Source organism: Perca flavescens, chromosome 2, assembly GCF_004354835.1.
Source record: "Perca flavescens isolate YP-PL-M2 chromosome 2, PFLA_1.0, whole genome shotgun sequence".
NCBI lineage: Eukaryota > Metazoa > Chordata > Actinopteri > Perciformes > Percidae > Perca > Perca flavescens.
In genome coordinates, this window is record NC_041332.1 from 21070219 (window position 1) to 21087802 (window position 17584).

The 17584-nt window shown below is 42.0% G+C and overlaps 1 protein-coding gene across 2 annotated transcripts in view; it reads left to right on the forward strand.

Moving 5' to 3' along the window:
• Positions 1 to 9485, forward strand: part of plppr2b (phospholipid phosphatase related 2b) — a 56369-nt gene extending 46884 nt beyond the window's left edge. The window contains exons 5-9 of one of the 2 annotated variants that reach the window (XM_028600502.1): positions 1338 to 1458; positions 1909 to 2159; positions 3635 to 3811; positions 6342 to 6472; positions 7520 to 9485. In XM_028600502.1, coding sequence (XP_028456303.1) covers positions 1338 to 1458; positions 1909 to 2159; positions 3635 to 3811; positions 6342 to 6472; positions 7520 to 7628 — 789 coding nt within the window. In that variant the 3' untranslated portion in view covers positions 7629 to 9485. Of the gene's footprint in view, positions 1 to 1337; positions 1459 to 1908; positions 2160 to 3634; positions 3812 to 6341; positions 6489 to 7519 lie in introns of both variants that reach the window. The other variant, XM_028600508.1, reaches the window with a different exon arrangement.
• Positions 9486 to 17584: the final 8099 nt, after the last annotated feature.

Genomic DNA, 17584 nt, shown 5'->3' on the forward strand with positions numbered 1-17584 from the left:
TAAGATCCTAAGACCACAGCTCCTCGCCGCAGCTTCAGCAATGGAAACTTTGAACATTGTCCACTCGGGTTCAATGCCCCAGCCTCCACAGGGATGCACGAAAAGCTCCGCCCGGAGGTGTGAGTTGAAAGTCTGTCGGACAGGGGCCTCCTCCAGACGTTCCCAATTTACCCGCACTACACGTTTGGGCTTACCAGGTCTGTCCAGAGTCTTCCCCCACCCCTGACCCAACTCACCACCAGATGGTGATCGGTTGACAGCTCTGCCCCTCTCTTCACCCAGTGTCCAAAACATACGGCCTCAGATCAGATGAAACGATTATGAAATCGATCATTGACCTTCGGCCTAGGGTGCTCTGGTACCAGGTACACTTATGAGCATCCCTATGTTCGAACATGGTGTTCGTTATAGACAATCCATGACTAGCACAGAAGTCCAACAACAAACAACCACTCTGGTTTAGATCAGGGAGGCCGTTCCTCCCAATCACGCCTCTCCAGGTGTCTCCATCATTGCCCACGTGTGCGTTGAAGTCCCCCAGCAGAACAATGGAGTCCCCCACTGGAGCCCCATGCAGGACTCCAGTCAAGGTCTCCAAGAAGGCCGAATACTCCGAACTCCTGTTTGGTGCATATGCACAAACAACAGTCAGAGTTTTCCCCCCCACAACCCGCAGGCGTAGGGAGGCGACCCTCTCGTCCACCGGGGTAAACTCCAACACAGCGGCGCTCAGCCGGGGGCTTGTGAGTATCCCCACACCCGCCCGGCGCCTCACACCCTGGGCAACTCCGGAGAAGAAAAGAGTCTGAAATTTCCATTGGTTTAAATGTGTCAAGGCTATAATAGTAAACATATAATGGAGGTGTGATCAGGGTGGGGTAAAACATTTGTTAATACATTTCAAATATTTCATGAAAATAGTATAAGATGTGTTAGATTTATGTTATCTGGCAAACCCACAGTGCTCGCTTTTGAGGGTATTAACCCGCATGACATTATTAATCAAAGTGTAGTCATGGTTTTAATAGAGCTGCAGTTAATGTGTACAGATAAAAAAGAGAAATGGAGAGATAGGTCTATGAGACATTGAGGTCGACAGACTCCCACTGATGTGGTGAATGGGAGGTATTAATGTTGGGATTTACTAAAGCAGCATAAAATCGGCCAAATGGTGAGGGAAACATAAAGCAGGCTGGCCAAGGAAAAACGTAATGGTTGCAAGGCTGAGGGAGGAACACTCATGAATAATTTTGCTGCGCACCATATTTAACTGACAGAATATTCAGTGAAGCTGATTTAGCTTTCTGTTTGACTGTTTGTCTCTTTTTCTGTCCCAGATTCTGATTGGGGAAGTGACCAGTTTCTTTGTGAAGGCAGAGGGAGCTCAGGAGAAGACCATAGTGACCGCTGACTGCTGTTATTTCAACCCTCTCCTCCGAAGGATCGTACGTTTTCTGGGTCAGTTATAGTTCTAAATATCAGAGGTTCTTTAGCTTTGACTCAATAGAGCCTGTGTTCTCTGGGACCAAGGCTCATTTGGATTTACACCAGTAGTCCTCTAACATGAGGTTAGAAAGAGCCCTTGTCCTTAGTGTGGGTCTCCTGTGGACTCATTTCCCCTCTCTTTATGTCCTGTGATCTTTTTTTGAGTATCTCTGTAGCCTGTATTTATTTATCATAATTAAAAATGTAAAGTGATGGACTGTAGATATAAAGCATAAAACAAAAGGCTATGTCTGTCTGGCCTATCACTCCCACACAGTTAACAGTCAGCGCAAGCATTTCATTCCCATTTAAGTGCTTGTTTCTGACTCTTACTAGTTTCATTTGATTCACTTATTTTGAGTTTACATACACACACTTTTTTCAATTTCTCACTTTGTCTCTCTTTTTTTTTTTTTTACATAGGTGTCTACTCCTTTGGCCTCTTCACCACCACCATCTTTGCCAATGCAGGTCAAGTGGTGACAGGAAACCAGACGCCTCACTTCCTGTCTGCCTGCAGGCCAAACTACACGGCTCTGGGCTGCCAGTCTCCACTGCACTACATCGCAGAGCGCCGAGCCTGCACAGGAAACCCATACCTGGTGGCGTCCGCCCGCAAATCCTTCCCTTCCAAAGACGCAGCGCTCAGCTTTTATTCCGCTATCTACACAGTGGTAGGGAACTTTTGGGGGGCGATGGGGGGCGGGAGACACACCAGAGATATTGTGGGATATGATGATGATGTTGTGTATGTTGATGCCTGACTTTTGTGTTGGTCAAACAAATACTGTAAAGTGTGCCACTAGGCATACTTTTGCTTTGCTAAAATGTTACTAGAGCAGAAGTAAAACAACTTAGAAAAAAAGTTTTGGTAAATCATTTAATGCTTTCCTCATCAGTTAAGAGCCATTAGAAAGAATAACTTTAAACAAAATTTACAACCTGGCAGCCCAAAAGTTTTTCTTAACTGATTTATAAAGCATCAGTATTATATGATTTATTTACCATTAATACAACTTTAAAGCTATAGTGCGTAGTTTCTGTCTCCCCAATGAGGAATTCTAAGTAACACCACTGTCAGCGCATCCACATGACACAAGCCTTCCATGGTCGTGCACCACCCCCCACCCCTCCTCCACACAGTTGCTAGTAGCCAAGGAAGACACAGAGGATTCAAAAAACATGATGGACTCTTCAGAAGAGGTAATTATCTTCACTGGAGCTCCCGCGCACGAAAGTCGCCGAACTACACCATTTTCTGAACATAGCCATACTGAGAAATACAGAGAGAGTTTTGTGTGGCTTGAATTTAACGGATGTTCGTTATTATACAAAAGTTACACGCTGAAGCTTTAAGTTACAACATATCCGCCCTTTATAAAGGTTGACCTAATAGCAAGGAGTACCAAAGTTTCTGAAGAAAGCTAACAATGTTGCACAATACTTCTTACTTTTTGGGTTTTAAGCAGGAGGTGTCAGAAAAGTTACCTCGACAGACATGAGACAATAAAGACACGACAGAAACAAAACTATATTCTTCCAAAGGGAAGGATTAAGTGCTTTCTTTACGACTGACAGCTACTGGCCTCACAGCTGGCCAATTTCTGATTGGTCAGTTTACATAATACTATTAAATGATGGCTATAATCTCAGTGTGAATAAAGATATAACAAAGAGGACTTTATTGCTTAATTATTTATCACATTTTTTCAATCACTTTAGTGTACACAAAGTTTTACATGAGTAAAGATGTAATTTGTAAAAAAAAAAAAAAAAACTCATTCCACAATCAAAAAGGAACAGGGAGTCACCTGAACACCATGACCTCCTTTCCCAGGATAAACCATGGGCATGTGAGTTTCTATTATTACATCCATAGAAACATCTAGTTATGATTAAAGTACTGCTGCACAGAGCCTTTGTTCTCTCTTTAATTGCAGTGCCGTGTTCCAGTCATTTTTTAGAAGCAGTGAATAAACATGGCATTGTTTTTTTTCTTTTTTACTTTATCAAACCCTTCAGCTGCTCTGAAATCACTGCAGAGCGCGGCCTCTTGTGGCTTATTCAAGCTGTTCACCGTTTGAATTATCTCAGGTGGCTGACTGAAGATTTGTACCTGATTAATTTCCAATATAAATTTGTCTTTCAGATGTACGTGACCCTGGTCTTTCGGACCAAAGGGACGCGTCTGACCAAGCCCACCCTGTGCCTGGTGCTGCTGTCTCTGGCCGTGCTGGTGGGGGTGGTGAGGGTGACTGAACACAGAAACCACTGGAATGATGTCCTGGCTGGGTTTGTCACTGGAGGGGCCATTGCTGCCTTCCTGGTGAGAAGGACAGGAGGGAGGGTGGTATGGGGAGGGAAAGGAGGGTTGTAAAAAGAGATAGGTGTAATTTCAGGGATCAAAAAAGGTTGGAGGGAGGTGAGATGGTGGTAGATAGATGGAAAAGGGTAGAAAGACAAGAGTAAAAGATGTTGCCCTACAAAGGCAAAGAGGGCAGTACAGATGCAGTGAAGTTAATTAAAAGAATGGTCGAAAGAGTTTTAGACTGGCTTGCAAACTGTGTTTGAATAGGAAGGCTCCTATTCTGATAGGAAAGGTTGTAATGTTATTATTAGCTTTTATGACATTTAAGCAGATTCATTTATCAATGACATAAAATAAGCTAAATAACACCTTAAATACTAAACTCTGCTTTTTCATTATCTTCAGAAGTGAGAAGACACATACAAACAAGCTGTGTTCTTTCACCTCTTTTGTCCATTTTAAAGGAGCATTGTGTAGAGTGACATCTAGTGGTGAGGTTGCAGATTGCAACCAACTGAATACCCCTCCCGTCACCTCTTCTTTTCCAAGCATTCAGTGGTGGCCTTCGGATAACGTATAAACACAAAATGCCCTCTCTACAGCCAGTGTTTGGTTTGCCGTTCTGTTCGGGTCTACTGTAGAAATGTGGCAGGCTCCGTGGGAAGAGGACCAAGAGGACCCACAACAATTCTTAGTTCTATTTTGTATGTACTTCGCTCTCTAACAGGCTTCACTATTGGTTTACCCCACTGGTTTACCCTCATGAGGCTCCGCCTCGGCACCCTAAAAAAGATTTCTGAACTCATCGCTCAATCAGGGGGTAGAACCTTATGGCACCCACCCCCTATAAAGCCCATGATAAAGCCCCAGTACATGCGTTGTTCGTCTCCCTTTTTTACTCAGCCACCTTGAGATAACCTGTTTTTTCTTCTGCGATTATATTGTCACCATTGAGTGTTGTATTATGGCTTCTTTTAAATCATGCTCATCCTGCTCAACTGTTCTGTGCTGCTCGACCTCCTCTTTTAATGCCGTCCCCCTAAATCCTACACACTGCTCCTTTAATTAGTTTAAAAAAATTAACCGCATGTGTGTGTTTTTAAAAGTGCTATATAAACTTTACAGTCCGTGGTTCATAGGGATTAAGTAAGCCTATCTGTTGTGCTAGCTGTATGTCAGTCTGTCTGTTATTATTTATATTTAAAAGTATAATACAAGTATAAGTAAAATACATCTGTTTACAGTTTAATACATTTAAATATGTGACTCATAGGTAGCTTAATAACACTAACTGGCATGAATCTAACTAGAGTCAAAACCTGGGATATCAGTAGACCTAACCGTTTTTCTGTAAGCTAGTTAGCTTTAGCAGGAGTTTAGCTGGGTTTTTCTCTTCATCATGGTTAATTTTAGCCTCTGGCTCATGTAGTTATGTGGATTACCTAACTAATGATGTCAGTTTATTAAAGTGGGAAAGTTGAAAGTTCTGCATCAGAGTGCACCACTCAATTTAATAATTGACATGTGTATTCTAAATCAGTGTTTTGGACATGAGTAATTCTCTCTCAAAGCTACGCATTGGGAAAGCATTTAATTAATAAATGAATGAGGGTGGCCAGGTTAGCTCAGTTGGTAGAGCAAGTGCGCATATATAGAGGTTACTCCTCAACGGAGTGGCCCTGGGTTCGACTCTGACCTGCGGCCCCTTTGCTGCATGTCATGCCCCTTATCTGTCATGTCTTCATCTGTCCTGTGGAATTAATGGACAAAATGCCCCCAAAAATTATCTTTAAATAAATGAATGAGGAAACAGTATAGTTGTGGCTATCTCACCAGTTAGCTTGAACTTGATATAGCCTAGCCTAGCTTGCTTGTTTTAGCTCTGTGACAGAGTGTGTAGCTACTGTTAATTTTACATGCTGTTTTCCTTTCTGTGGCATACTATTCTTCTAAAATCTACTCTTAACTCATTTTGGCTAAATAGCTAGTTACTGCATTTTGTCTTTGTAAGGCAGGATAGTATAATGAAGAGAGAGGGGAAGGATTGCATCAGAGAAGGGAGAGCAGTGTGGTGTGACCATAGACAGTAAAAGAAAGGTGGGACATACTGAGGGGCAGGAGGGATGGAGGATGAACTGATGATTAAGGCGAGCTTGAAAGAGCCTTACTGCCTGTGTGATAGATGACACACACTTTCTCACATCTATGAATGTGAATGGACTGAGATGAATCTTTACCATGGTACATTTAAATAGTGTAATTTGGTCTTGGGACCTCTTCGCTTAATAAAAAATGTATTTTCGGGAAAAACGTCTAGGGTATAAAGATCAAAGTGATCCCTGTGATTCATCCCTTTCTTTCCTCCCATAATATGTCTTTCTCTCTTTCTATACCTCCCATGTAGAGCTAGTGTCCTCTTTAGTTTCTGTTCCTGTGCACACAGGCATTTCATGCACCAGAAAATCCATCCCTCATCTCGTAGTGCAGTGGAGCGAATCTTACCCCTCCTTTTTCTTTTACCTTTTTTCTATGCTCTCCACTCCATCAGGTGTCATGTGTGATCAACAATTTCCAACAAACTCAGATAGCAATGCCAACTCCTCCACCCCCACAGCGTCGAGAGGCCCCGATCGGAATTCCTCTCCTCAGCTTGCCCCGCGTGGAGAGTCCACTCGAAAAGTTAAGTGTCCTCCAGGTAAGGGGTGGGAAAAACATTATGGAAAAACATTGACCATATAGTTGAAATAATGTATAGCAGCACTAAGTGTCCATGATGTATTTGTTTTTGACTGAAAAGTGTCTTAGCGACATGGCTTTGGAAATGTTGATGAGTGAGTCCACCGCTTTGGTCCACCGCTTTGGTCCAAAATGAAATATCTCTATCAGACATTCATGTTTCCCAGAAGAATAATCCTACTGACGTGAAATATTTTGTAAATGTAAATGTACCAGTGTTGTAACCTACGCAAGGTAAGGTATGGCCATCCTACCATGCTGTATGCAACGCATTGAGGTACATTGATGGGTCCTGGAGCTAGAATTAGTGACATTCCTCAGGGCTGAGTGATACAGGGGGTCAAGTTTGGACAAGGTGGACAGTGAGGCAAATAGTATCACTGAAATTGATAACAACTAAGCGTTTTCTTGATGCCATGGAAAACCAGGACTTTAGCCTGTACAAAAAGACCAGTGTGAATTTTATTTTCTTAGCAAGATAGATAGACTTTGGTCCAACTAAAATCCCCAGGTCTTTGTGATTATTAACGGACAAATACCTAGAAAACTAATACCATTCCCATCCGACACAGCTGTACTTTGCATTTAGAGATGCATATATTAGCATATTAACATGATAAACTGTTAGCATACTGATGTTAACCTGAAAAACAGCCTCACAGAGACGCTAGCATGGCTCTAGACCTTCAGTCTTGTTTTTAAATATCTATGGGACTATCTTTGACTCTATTTTGTCCTCACTGATAACCTTGGTTGTTGCATTGTATCTGGATTGATGCTTCTTTCTGTCTGATATCTCTGTTGTGTGCACCCTATTTCTAGACATCATCATTTTGCATTCTTGTCTCTCGCTGTCTCAGTCAAGTAAAATGCATCTGCTCTATTCCCTTGGGTTTTAATTTCCCACATGTTTTGAAATGATTTATACTCTTTAGTTCTCTCCCTTTCTATCTCTCCTAATCTTTTCTCTGTCCTTTTCCCTCCTGTTAGACTCCAGGGCTACCGTATTCTGAGATCACATGACCATCAGCCAATCCCGTCCCCCGCCCCTCCCGATGTGCTCCTCCCCTCACGGCGTTGCCTCACCAGCGCAGTCTAGACCTGCCCACTGAATTCCCCCCGCCCTGCCCTGCCCACCCCGTAGGACGACATCCTCTCAGACGAGTCAAATCCACGCAGGTCTGAAGGTCCACCAATCACAGGAGGCAGAGCAGCAACATCTGCGCATTGCAAGCATGGCATGGTCATCCACTAAGGACCAATAGGAGACGGATACATGTCCTTCTGTCTTGTTCTGTCCTGTTTGTCCTCCAAGATGGCCTCCTTTTTCTTTCAGGTGTAAAAGACCGAATGAAAGAATCGCCAAAGCCAGAGCTGTTGAAGCAATACTGTGTCCTCTTTCCCTGTCCTGTTTTCCACAAAGACCTGACAGTAACTCTAAAGACTGTTGGCTGGTGATGACTTGATAAAACTCTTAATTGAAAAAAAACTAAAAAGGGTTTGGGAATCAAAGAGAATTCCAATCACTGGTGGATTGTCCTCAACAGACCATTTTGCAACTCTCAGGACAATACAATGGAAAAAGGGACAAACAAAGACCTTTATGTAATCAAAATGCAGGTACCGTCTAGTATTAGGGTACAGATTTTTATTTCTGTCGAGTCGCGGTCAAAGAGGAAAGCACCTTTGTAAATTTTAGCACAGATGGACCAATTTAGTGTTCAGTAAACTGTGTTGGATCTTATTTGTTTTGGAGGATTTGGTTTTGATCTCTTGATGTATATTGTTTGAAGTGACAGAAGATAGATTTATACACACTAGAGCTGTGCTTGTGATGCCACATTTGTTTTAGGGCATGAGTTAATCCATCCCTGAAATGAACTACTACATTTGTATTTACTTTCCAAATATCTTTTATCTACTATTCAGGTGGGTTTTTCTAAATGTCGGTAGGTTCTACGTCCATGCTGTGAAATATTTGGAAGGTCTTATCATTTCACTTACTGCCTATTACCATGTGGAGTTCTTTGTTTGTGTTAGTTTTCTCACTTTCTTTTTCCCATACCCCCTTTAACACTCTCATGCCTGTTCTTTGTTTTCTTCTTTAAATTACCTCTATCTAAATGTTAATGTATTTACTCCCTTTGCTTTCCAAAGATGAATGTTTATAAGAGTAGTTTGGCATCAGTTGTTGATGCCACTCTTTATTCATCTATCCAGTTATTTCCTGCTTCAGTCCACCATCCTTTCCTTACACTGACTTTAGGAAACCAATGGCACAGACTAGTGTGTACGACACAGGTAAGACCTCTGAGTTTTGTATAGTTTTGTACAGTATATAGGTTTCTTTACACAGTATATACTACATTATCATTATGTTTAAATTGTGTGAACAATGTGAAGCTATACCTGAAGCTGTCTTGTAGGAAAATGAGTAGTTGCCTGGTCTAAAGCAGGAATGTAGCGCGGTGGTGTGTAAAAACCTAACAGCATACAGCTGGTGTGTTTGGCTCAATTTGCTTTGGTTCTGCTCTACACTGCAGGCAGGTTATTCTAGTAGGACAGTACACAATGGGTTATATAAAGAAGACATTGCTACGGTTTTATTAAGCGTGTGTGTGTGTGTGTGTGTGTGTGTGTGTGTGTGTGTGTGTGTGTGTGTGTGTGTGTGTGTGTGTGCTTATAGGGATTTGTGTGTATGTTCATAATGAGCACACTGTATGGCAGCATAACTGTTAATTGTGCAATCTGTTTTCTTAAGTTAAACTGTCAAAAGTAGCTGCTATAATTACACACTTGTGCTTGTGTGTAAATGCAGGCCTTCAAAGGACCCCTGCCAAGGCGTCCTAACAATGCCTGTTATAGCAGAAGGTGCTCATTATAGCTCTGAGATTACCTACAGTGAAACTTTTCAGTCTGAATTTTTTGTAAACAACTGAAGAGGTAGAGAACAACATAACGGTTTAAAAAATGTTATTTTCATGTTAAAAATGTCTCCGTTTTGTATTTATTTATCAAAATAAATTACAATTACCGCACATCGCTGCCCGAGTTGCATTTCCACTTGATTTTTTGTTGCAAACTTTAGTGAGGTTATGTCTATACTGTTATACCAGTTCCATTTGTTTTATACAGCTACTTCAAATCATTGAAATACAGTAGCCATGAACACTGTATGTTAGAATATAAAGAGACATATTATGGGATATCACACACCTGCCTTATATTAATATTGACCATCAATCAAACTAAGAGCAAGATGCCTTTTTGACAGCAGACATTTTGATTTGTCATAGTAGGAAAAGCACAGGTCACACTAATAACACCACTAATAACATTAACAATGGCTCTGTTTTATTTAATGTCCCAGTAAGTCATGGCAGTGTAACAGTGAGCCAGCATGCACAATACCAGGACCCTGAAACTGAAGCAGCAGCATGGAATTCAGCCATCATTCATGTATTATTTACACCTGTGTAAATGTTGAAAAGGCTGAAGATCTGTATTAGGACTTTGAAAAACTAGAACATGGAGCTGTGTCCCAATTTCTGTGCATACAATTGATTACATGATACACTCAAATAATATTATTTACTATTAATGTAGTTAATTGTGTCAGTTTTCCAATGTGAATCCCATGAAAATCAGGAACTGAGACATACTAATGGGAAAGTACAGCCCCTTAGTGGCCATTACCCAGTTTATTCTTAGAGATTAAGGATGGATTTAAAATGTGTAATTAGTATATGTCTTCTGACATACAATTATATGTTATATATTAGATCTGTGATGGAAAGCTCTGAAAAATGTACTATTACAGGAGATAGTGGATTTACTCCTCTATGCAAAGATGGGGGACCACCTCAGTTCAAAAAGTTGCAGTAAGGTGCTGTGGACACCAGGTGGCTGTGTTTACCATGCTGACCTGAAGAAAGTGGAAACCTGGTGGAAACCAAAAATGATTTTCACAGAGACCTCCGCTGCCCCACATTAGGCAATAGTCATTAAGTTAATAAATACAATGCAATGGCACAATTACTCTGAAACGTAGGCACAGGCAATGTCTCTCTCTCTCTCTCTCTCTCTCTCTCTCTCTCTCTCTCGCTTTCTCAATTGCCCCAGTGTCTCCCCGCCCCCTCTTTGTGTTCCTTTGAGTTTGTGTTTGTCAGTCTTGTTAATGACAAGGCACACACACACACACACACACACACACACACAAACAGAGAACGCTCTGCACTCTCTCGACAACATTATCTTTTCCGGAAATTGCTTCTCAAGCACAGCCGGAGCCCCATTAGAAAAGAAGAGCTCTACGCTGTAACCTTTTTAAAAAGCCATTAGTGATGCACCTGCTTTCTCTCTCTCTCTCTCTCTCTCTCTTTCTCTCTCTCTCTCTCTGTTCCTATTTGTGTGTCCTATTTGTCTCTCTTGTTAACACTGACACACACACACACACACTGTTTTCTGCATCCTGCCAGCTTCCCCATTCCCAATCCTACAAACTGACTACCGAGCAGCACAAGCATCCTTCCACTCCAGTTAGAGTGTGAATCACTGACATTTGAAAGTTCTGCATCAGAGTGCACCACTCAATTTAATAATTGACATGTGTATTCTAAATCAGTGTTTTGGACATGAGTAATTCTCTCTCAAAGCTACGCATTGGGAAAACAAGATATTTTATAAAATGTCATGTCACTGCTGTGAGCAGGCCGGGTTTACTCCATGAGAGATAAATGAGAAACTAATTTTGGTTATTCATACAATGTTTGCCTAAATTTGGGCATTCTGTGCAAACAAGCTTTTAATTATAAATGCTGTGCCCACTTATAGTAATTTAATGTTCTCATCATAGTTATTTGATAACTTAAACGTTTGAAAGTGATTACTCAGATACAGAAGTGATTTGTATTTAGTTTAGTTGCCTCCACATTAGGTTTAGTTGCCTCCACATTAACATCAATTATTTTAAGTTCTGCCAAACCTAAATGAGCAGGAGTGACATGACGTACTGTCATGTACATTATGGCATAAACATGTACGCTAGCACATGGTACATAGGTTACTATCTTTTAAGAAAAAACAAATATGTGTGGTAGACCATATTAAAGGCGAACTCCATCAATTTAAAAAAAATCAAAGTCTGTTTTTAGGTCTTGGGGAGAACTACTAACCTGACGCAGCATGGTTTGTTACACAGATCCATCAAAGAAGCCACCATTGGACTGTTTCGAAACTGTTTGGAAAAGGGCAGACAATTTCAAAAAACACATGGCAGGTGATTGGATGGAGTCTATCTTGTCCGGCATTGTTGTTTTGAACAAACAGTTGCGGCCGTCACACACATGTATTATAAGGTTACACACAGCTAAACCATGCCCAGAGCTGCCATCAGCTCTAAGCTGGTATATCAGACACAAATACATTACCTGAAGCCTGACAAGATGGATTTTCGTATGATATGTGTTCTTGCGTGATCTCGGGATATCCAGAGAATCCAGCTGCCAGGCAAGGTAAGAGAACTGCTGAATATGGGCAAAAAAGTAGTTTAAAGCCTTTTGTGGCTCCAGAGGGAGCTGCGTGAAATTTGATAAATCTGATAGATAACTATATAAAAGCGATGTCACTTGAGTCAGCACCACTTAGGGCTGAAGGCAAGTTGGAAAATAAAAAAAATAAAAAAAAAACGTGTGAAGAAAGAAATAAGGTTAAAAGACCTCTGTAGCCCGCTCCTCAACTTTGCTTGAGGCTAGCAGCTCGAAGATACATTAGCCGCTTCTATCATACTGTAACACGGTTGAGTTGATTTGTGGGTAATTTTAAAATTGTAGTTTTAAAAAGGATGGGAATGCATGGAATTTTAAAACTGTCCATTATGAGTCTGGCAATATTATAGGAGTATAATGTTAAAAAAAATTAATAAAAAGTGGGATTGTGTGTGTGTGTGTGTGTGTGTGTGTGTGTGTGTGTGTGTGATTTCCTGTGATGAGCTGAACTTTGCTCCCTGACTCAGTGTCTGTTTGGCATAATGTTCCTGACCCCGAGGTCACACACTGTCTCGGGCTGAACCAGAGTGTGTGTGTGTGTGTGTGTGTGTGTGAGAGAGTGAGAGAGAGAGAGAGAGAGAGAGAGAAAGAAAGAAAGAAAGAAAGAAAGAAAGAAAGAAAGAAAGAAAGAGAAAGAAAGAAAAAAGCATGTGAACTGAGAGTAATACAAAGTATATGGATGAGTGTGGGTTTATCGCAACCCAAAACAAACCAGCAGCCCCTGGGTAATAAAAATGTTCTATCTGTCATAGTAAATTACAAATATTGGTCTTCGCCTTGCTGCAGTCTCCTGATTATGCTCAATGGTCTGCCTCTGACAATTATGAAGCCATTAACACTGTGTGAGTGTGGTGTGAATGTGCATGTGTGTGTGTGTGTGTGTGTGAGAGAGAGAAAGAGAGGGAAAGTAAAAGGCTGCTTATTTGAGGAAATATGCTGTTATGGGTTTTTTTATGGACTTGAAGGCACCAGAACCTTACAGTTTCAGCCTTGGACTCTCAAAACATGACATTTACATGTTTTCTGTCAGTTTGCTGTTCTGTTTCTGACATCTTTCACCAAAAGAAACAGGGAAGAGAAGAAATGGAAGGGAATTAAAAAAAAATAACTTACAGAAAAGACCAAAGCCAATTTAGCTGGTGTGGATCATTACTGAGCATTCAGCACTCACACACACATTTTGGGTTTCGAGGGGCAGCTCCTTTACAGGCCACCAGACAAGGGGAGGATTATAAAGGCCCTTACTGCCAATCCCATCCAGCATGTCTGCTAAGGAAGACCATCAACCGGATGCAGAGGTCCCAGGAGACTGGATTAGGAATAGGGAGTAGGGAGTAGGAACACACACAGACACACACACACACACACACACACACACACACTCACTCACTCACTCACTCACTCACTCTCACTCACCTCAACTCACACACACACACACACACACACACACTCACTCACTCACTCACTCACTCTCACTCACCTCAACTCATGTAGAAACCTCTGTTAAGACCCTGCAGGGAACACCATTCAGGACACGCAAACTGAATCCCATTTCAGTCTATTATGATTTCAGCACTAATGACTGACAGAGCGGTGGCTTTGTCTCACATGATGTTCTTCTATTTCTGCATCTGATACACCTCTGTCCCTTTTTTATATGTAAAAAAAAAAAGAAAGTCAAAGAATCAAAACAAGATGTAAAACAAGTAAAATTAATAGTTGATTATCTGTAAATGTTTGCAAATGCAAAATTGTATAAGGCAGCAGCCTAGCAACAAAGCCTTAACGTTGTGTCAAACAGCTGTTGGTTTCTAATGTGTGTTTTTGGACAGCATTATATTACAACCCCTATTGTAAGTCTATTATATTGTATTAATATTGTTGTGTCCACTTCTTGGACAAAATAATAGAAACAATTGTACCACTATACTATATTGTATTGCTACATTGTAAGCATTTTTGCTATTTTGTCCAAAAGCATCTAACTTACCCAAAAACAAACCAATAGCCTATAACTGTGACTTCAAATATGACCATGGAGATGAAGCAATATATTTTACAACATTATAAGCCTCTAAAAAGGCAGCAGACTTAATTATTTATTGCATGGCTGTTGCACAGGATTGCACTGTGTTCAGGTCCGTCCACCTCCATTAATAACAATACTATACAGAGATGCAATGCAATATAATTCACCAAATGTTAATATTTTATATTATGATGTCAACCTAGGGACATTAAAACCATCATGGAACAGGTCCAATTAACTCTCTAGTGAGAAACACAAACACCCTGTTAAGTCACAAAACACCTTAAACAGATTTATCTCAAGGCTCCCATCTGACAGTACCCCCCCTGTAAGCGTCAGTAGCTACAAAAAGCTATTTGTAGCCTACTGCCACTTTAACACGTGCGGTCATTATGCCAACCCCAAACTGTTTTATTTTTATTTTATTTTGCTACGGCAGAGCTCCATCGTGGACCCGTTGAGGTCCCCGGACCCAAGCCTGGGAACCGTTGCTCTAGAGGGCATGCTCTTCGGCTCCAGGGCTGGACAGGGACACGAGAGAAAGAGAGGGGGAGGAGAGGAGCAGAGGAGGAGGAGAAGAGGAGAGGTGAGAGGTTGCAGCAGAGTTGCATGGGATGCTGATGCTGCTGCATATAGAGGCTCCATCGCTCCATCCCTCCCTCGGAGAAAACGGAAAAAACAAGGAGTGGTTATGTGATTTCCCACAAGCAGGAGGAGAAGCGCACACGAGAGAAAGGACTAGCAGGGGAGGGGGCGGGGGGGCGTTTCCCTGCACAATTCTCACACTTCAGCATGGATACAATGTATGGCATATGGAGGGTCTTCTTCAGGGGGAGCTAGTTGGAGGTAGCGGTAAGTTAAATATTTTTTTCGCTATTTACCATGAAAAAAAAACCGATTTGGACACACATCGCGCGGCGTTGCGTGGGGTCACATTACTTAACACTGTCCTAATATTAGAGAGATATTTGTTGAAAATCCCTGAAGTGAAGAAAACAAGACTTGTAGATGTAAGCTTTAAGGAGCCGGTTTTTAGCACTGAATGGCATGGGATAAAACGACCGATCTCATTGGCACGCTTTATGATTTGATAACTGAACAGGTTGGTCCTATCAGCATCACTCCCAAGTTCCAAATTACTTGACGAGAATTGCACCTGCACCTGTACGCAGCTTAATGTTTAACCAACAGCATGTCAGCTCCTCCTTTGTAGCCTGTTAGATGAAAAAAACAAAGATGGTTCAAATCCCTTTCACACACCCTGCAAAGGGTTAAAGATTCAATCCACGCTTTGTCACTCTGAACTGGGTTCTCCTTGTCAGTGGGAGCGGATGTATTTACAAACAAAGAAAGCTTAATATCCAAGCCTGTCACGTAGAAGACAGGTGCTGGCTGGCTGCGATTTTACAGTGGTGTGTGGTTGTGTGTGGTTATCTGGGCTAGTAGGCCAACTCGAGCCCATGCATTTAGGCCCAGCAAGATTAAGAAAACCAAAGTGTCTCTGTTAAGTTTGTCACTGAAAGTGTGGCCAAAGGCAGAGAGGGTAGTTTCTTATTCTGCACTCTAGGCACAATTTGTTGCAATAGCCATCTCCGGGTCATTTGTTTTTTGTCTGGTATAGTGACTATTAGACTCCACAGTGTAGCCAAAATGACTGGAAAGATTTGCTGTTGCAGGCATAAGCATAAACATCCTCATAACAGCGCCTTTAGTTCCAAGCAATTAAGCAGTAATGTGCAAGCAGCAGCAGCAGCGCAGCGTCCGCTCAGTCTCTGTCTCCATCTCAAGTCTTGTCTTTGCCTCCGGCACAGCCACTTGTGATTCTGCATCCCATCTGAAACACCAGGTACATTAAAGGATTGATAAGTCTGTTGCATCAGACATAAATATCAAACACAGACCGATTGTCTTTCATTAGGCCCTCCAGCTGGAGCCAGTTCACATTCAATCAAGTCAACCCAGGAAATGGATTTTCTTATAAATGCACACCAGATGTCTTTCACCATGAAATAAAGTTCACATCCAGTCTACATAGCTATTATTGGGAATAAAGGCATCATTGTAAATAAATGGATGCAGAGTCAGATTATAGGAATGGAAAAGTAAAACTGAGGGGACAAAAAAAAGGCCATACATTCAAAACGGCTTCTGCAGGCACACCCATTGTATGTGAGAGTCATTCCCTCATAGCTTAGCCCCCACATTGCAAAAAACTACACTGAAGCATGTCTTCAAATTAGAAAGGGACATTCCAGTGACAGCGAGAAAGACACAGACCGGTCCTGTGTAGTGAAAAGGGCAGCAGCAGGGTGTATTTTTACGCCAGATTTCTGACACCTACGTGCATCTCTTCACAGCTCTTGGTGAGAACAGAAGACACGTCCACTTGAGTTGTCATCATCAGCAGCCCAGACATGGACAGTTGGGATGGAGGATGGAGGCAAGAGGCGAGGAGAAATAGATGAGGAGAGAGAACTAGAGGAGTATGGGTAATGAGGAAGACGAGAGTCAAGATCTTCTTCTAGACATGATGGCCACGGCTACTTTTTGTTACTTCCTTTGCAATGACTTTAGGATTAGGATGTAGACTGCCACAGGTGTGAGAGGTGAAAGCATTGTCAGGGGCAAATGAGATCTTTCCGGGACTGTCAGGTTTCATGGTGTGCAGCTTTGATAGGTGAAGGGATACAGAGACGGATGTATGATTTACACATGCGTCTGGATGGATCTACGCACTGATCTGAGGACGGGAAAGTAGGGAAGAGAGGGGTAAAATGTCAAACACAGGGCACGAGCGAGAAAGACGACAGAGGGATCAAAATGATTAGAGAGGAAAGGTCAGGGGCAAAAGTAAGGGGAAGTGAGAAAAAAGAAAAAGAGAGACAGTCAAGTCATGTTTGTAAACTAGCCTGAGTTTTCCATGGGGAGCTGTCTGTGGTGCTGATGCAACCCCCTACACCCACACACACACACACAGTCTCCCCCACCTCCTCTTTTCCTTCTCAGCTGTTGATTGACAACTACTGTGTCTCTAATTGGCAAGTGTAGATAGGGAAGAGCCAGGCTTATTCTCCATGGGACAGACCAAGGAAAAGAGAAGGAGTGTGAGGAGGAGGGAGATGGGGGACATACAAGGAAGCCTTCCAACAATAAGTGAGTGAGGAGAGGAGAGACAGAGATAGATGGAAAAAAAAGGAATGGAAAATGGAATGAAGGAAGACATGAGGTGAGGAGGAGGGTATGGAGGTGAGGGCTGAACATCTGTTTGGTAATCAGTCTCTCCCCTCAGTGCAGTGTAACACACACTGACACCTATTTGATAATTGGTGAGTCTGCCATCTCCCTCAGCGCTTGGCTAAATGGTTGCTTGATACCAGCGAGAGCAAAAGGACTAGCTGTTGGCAGTGCAATCTGTTTACTTGCTGCAGCTCAGGTACTGTAGATGCATAGCAGGCTGCCTTGTGTGTGTGTGTGTGTGTG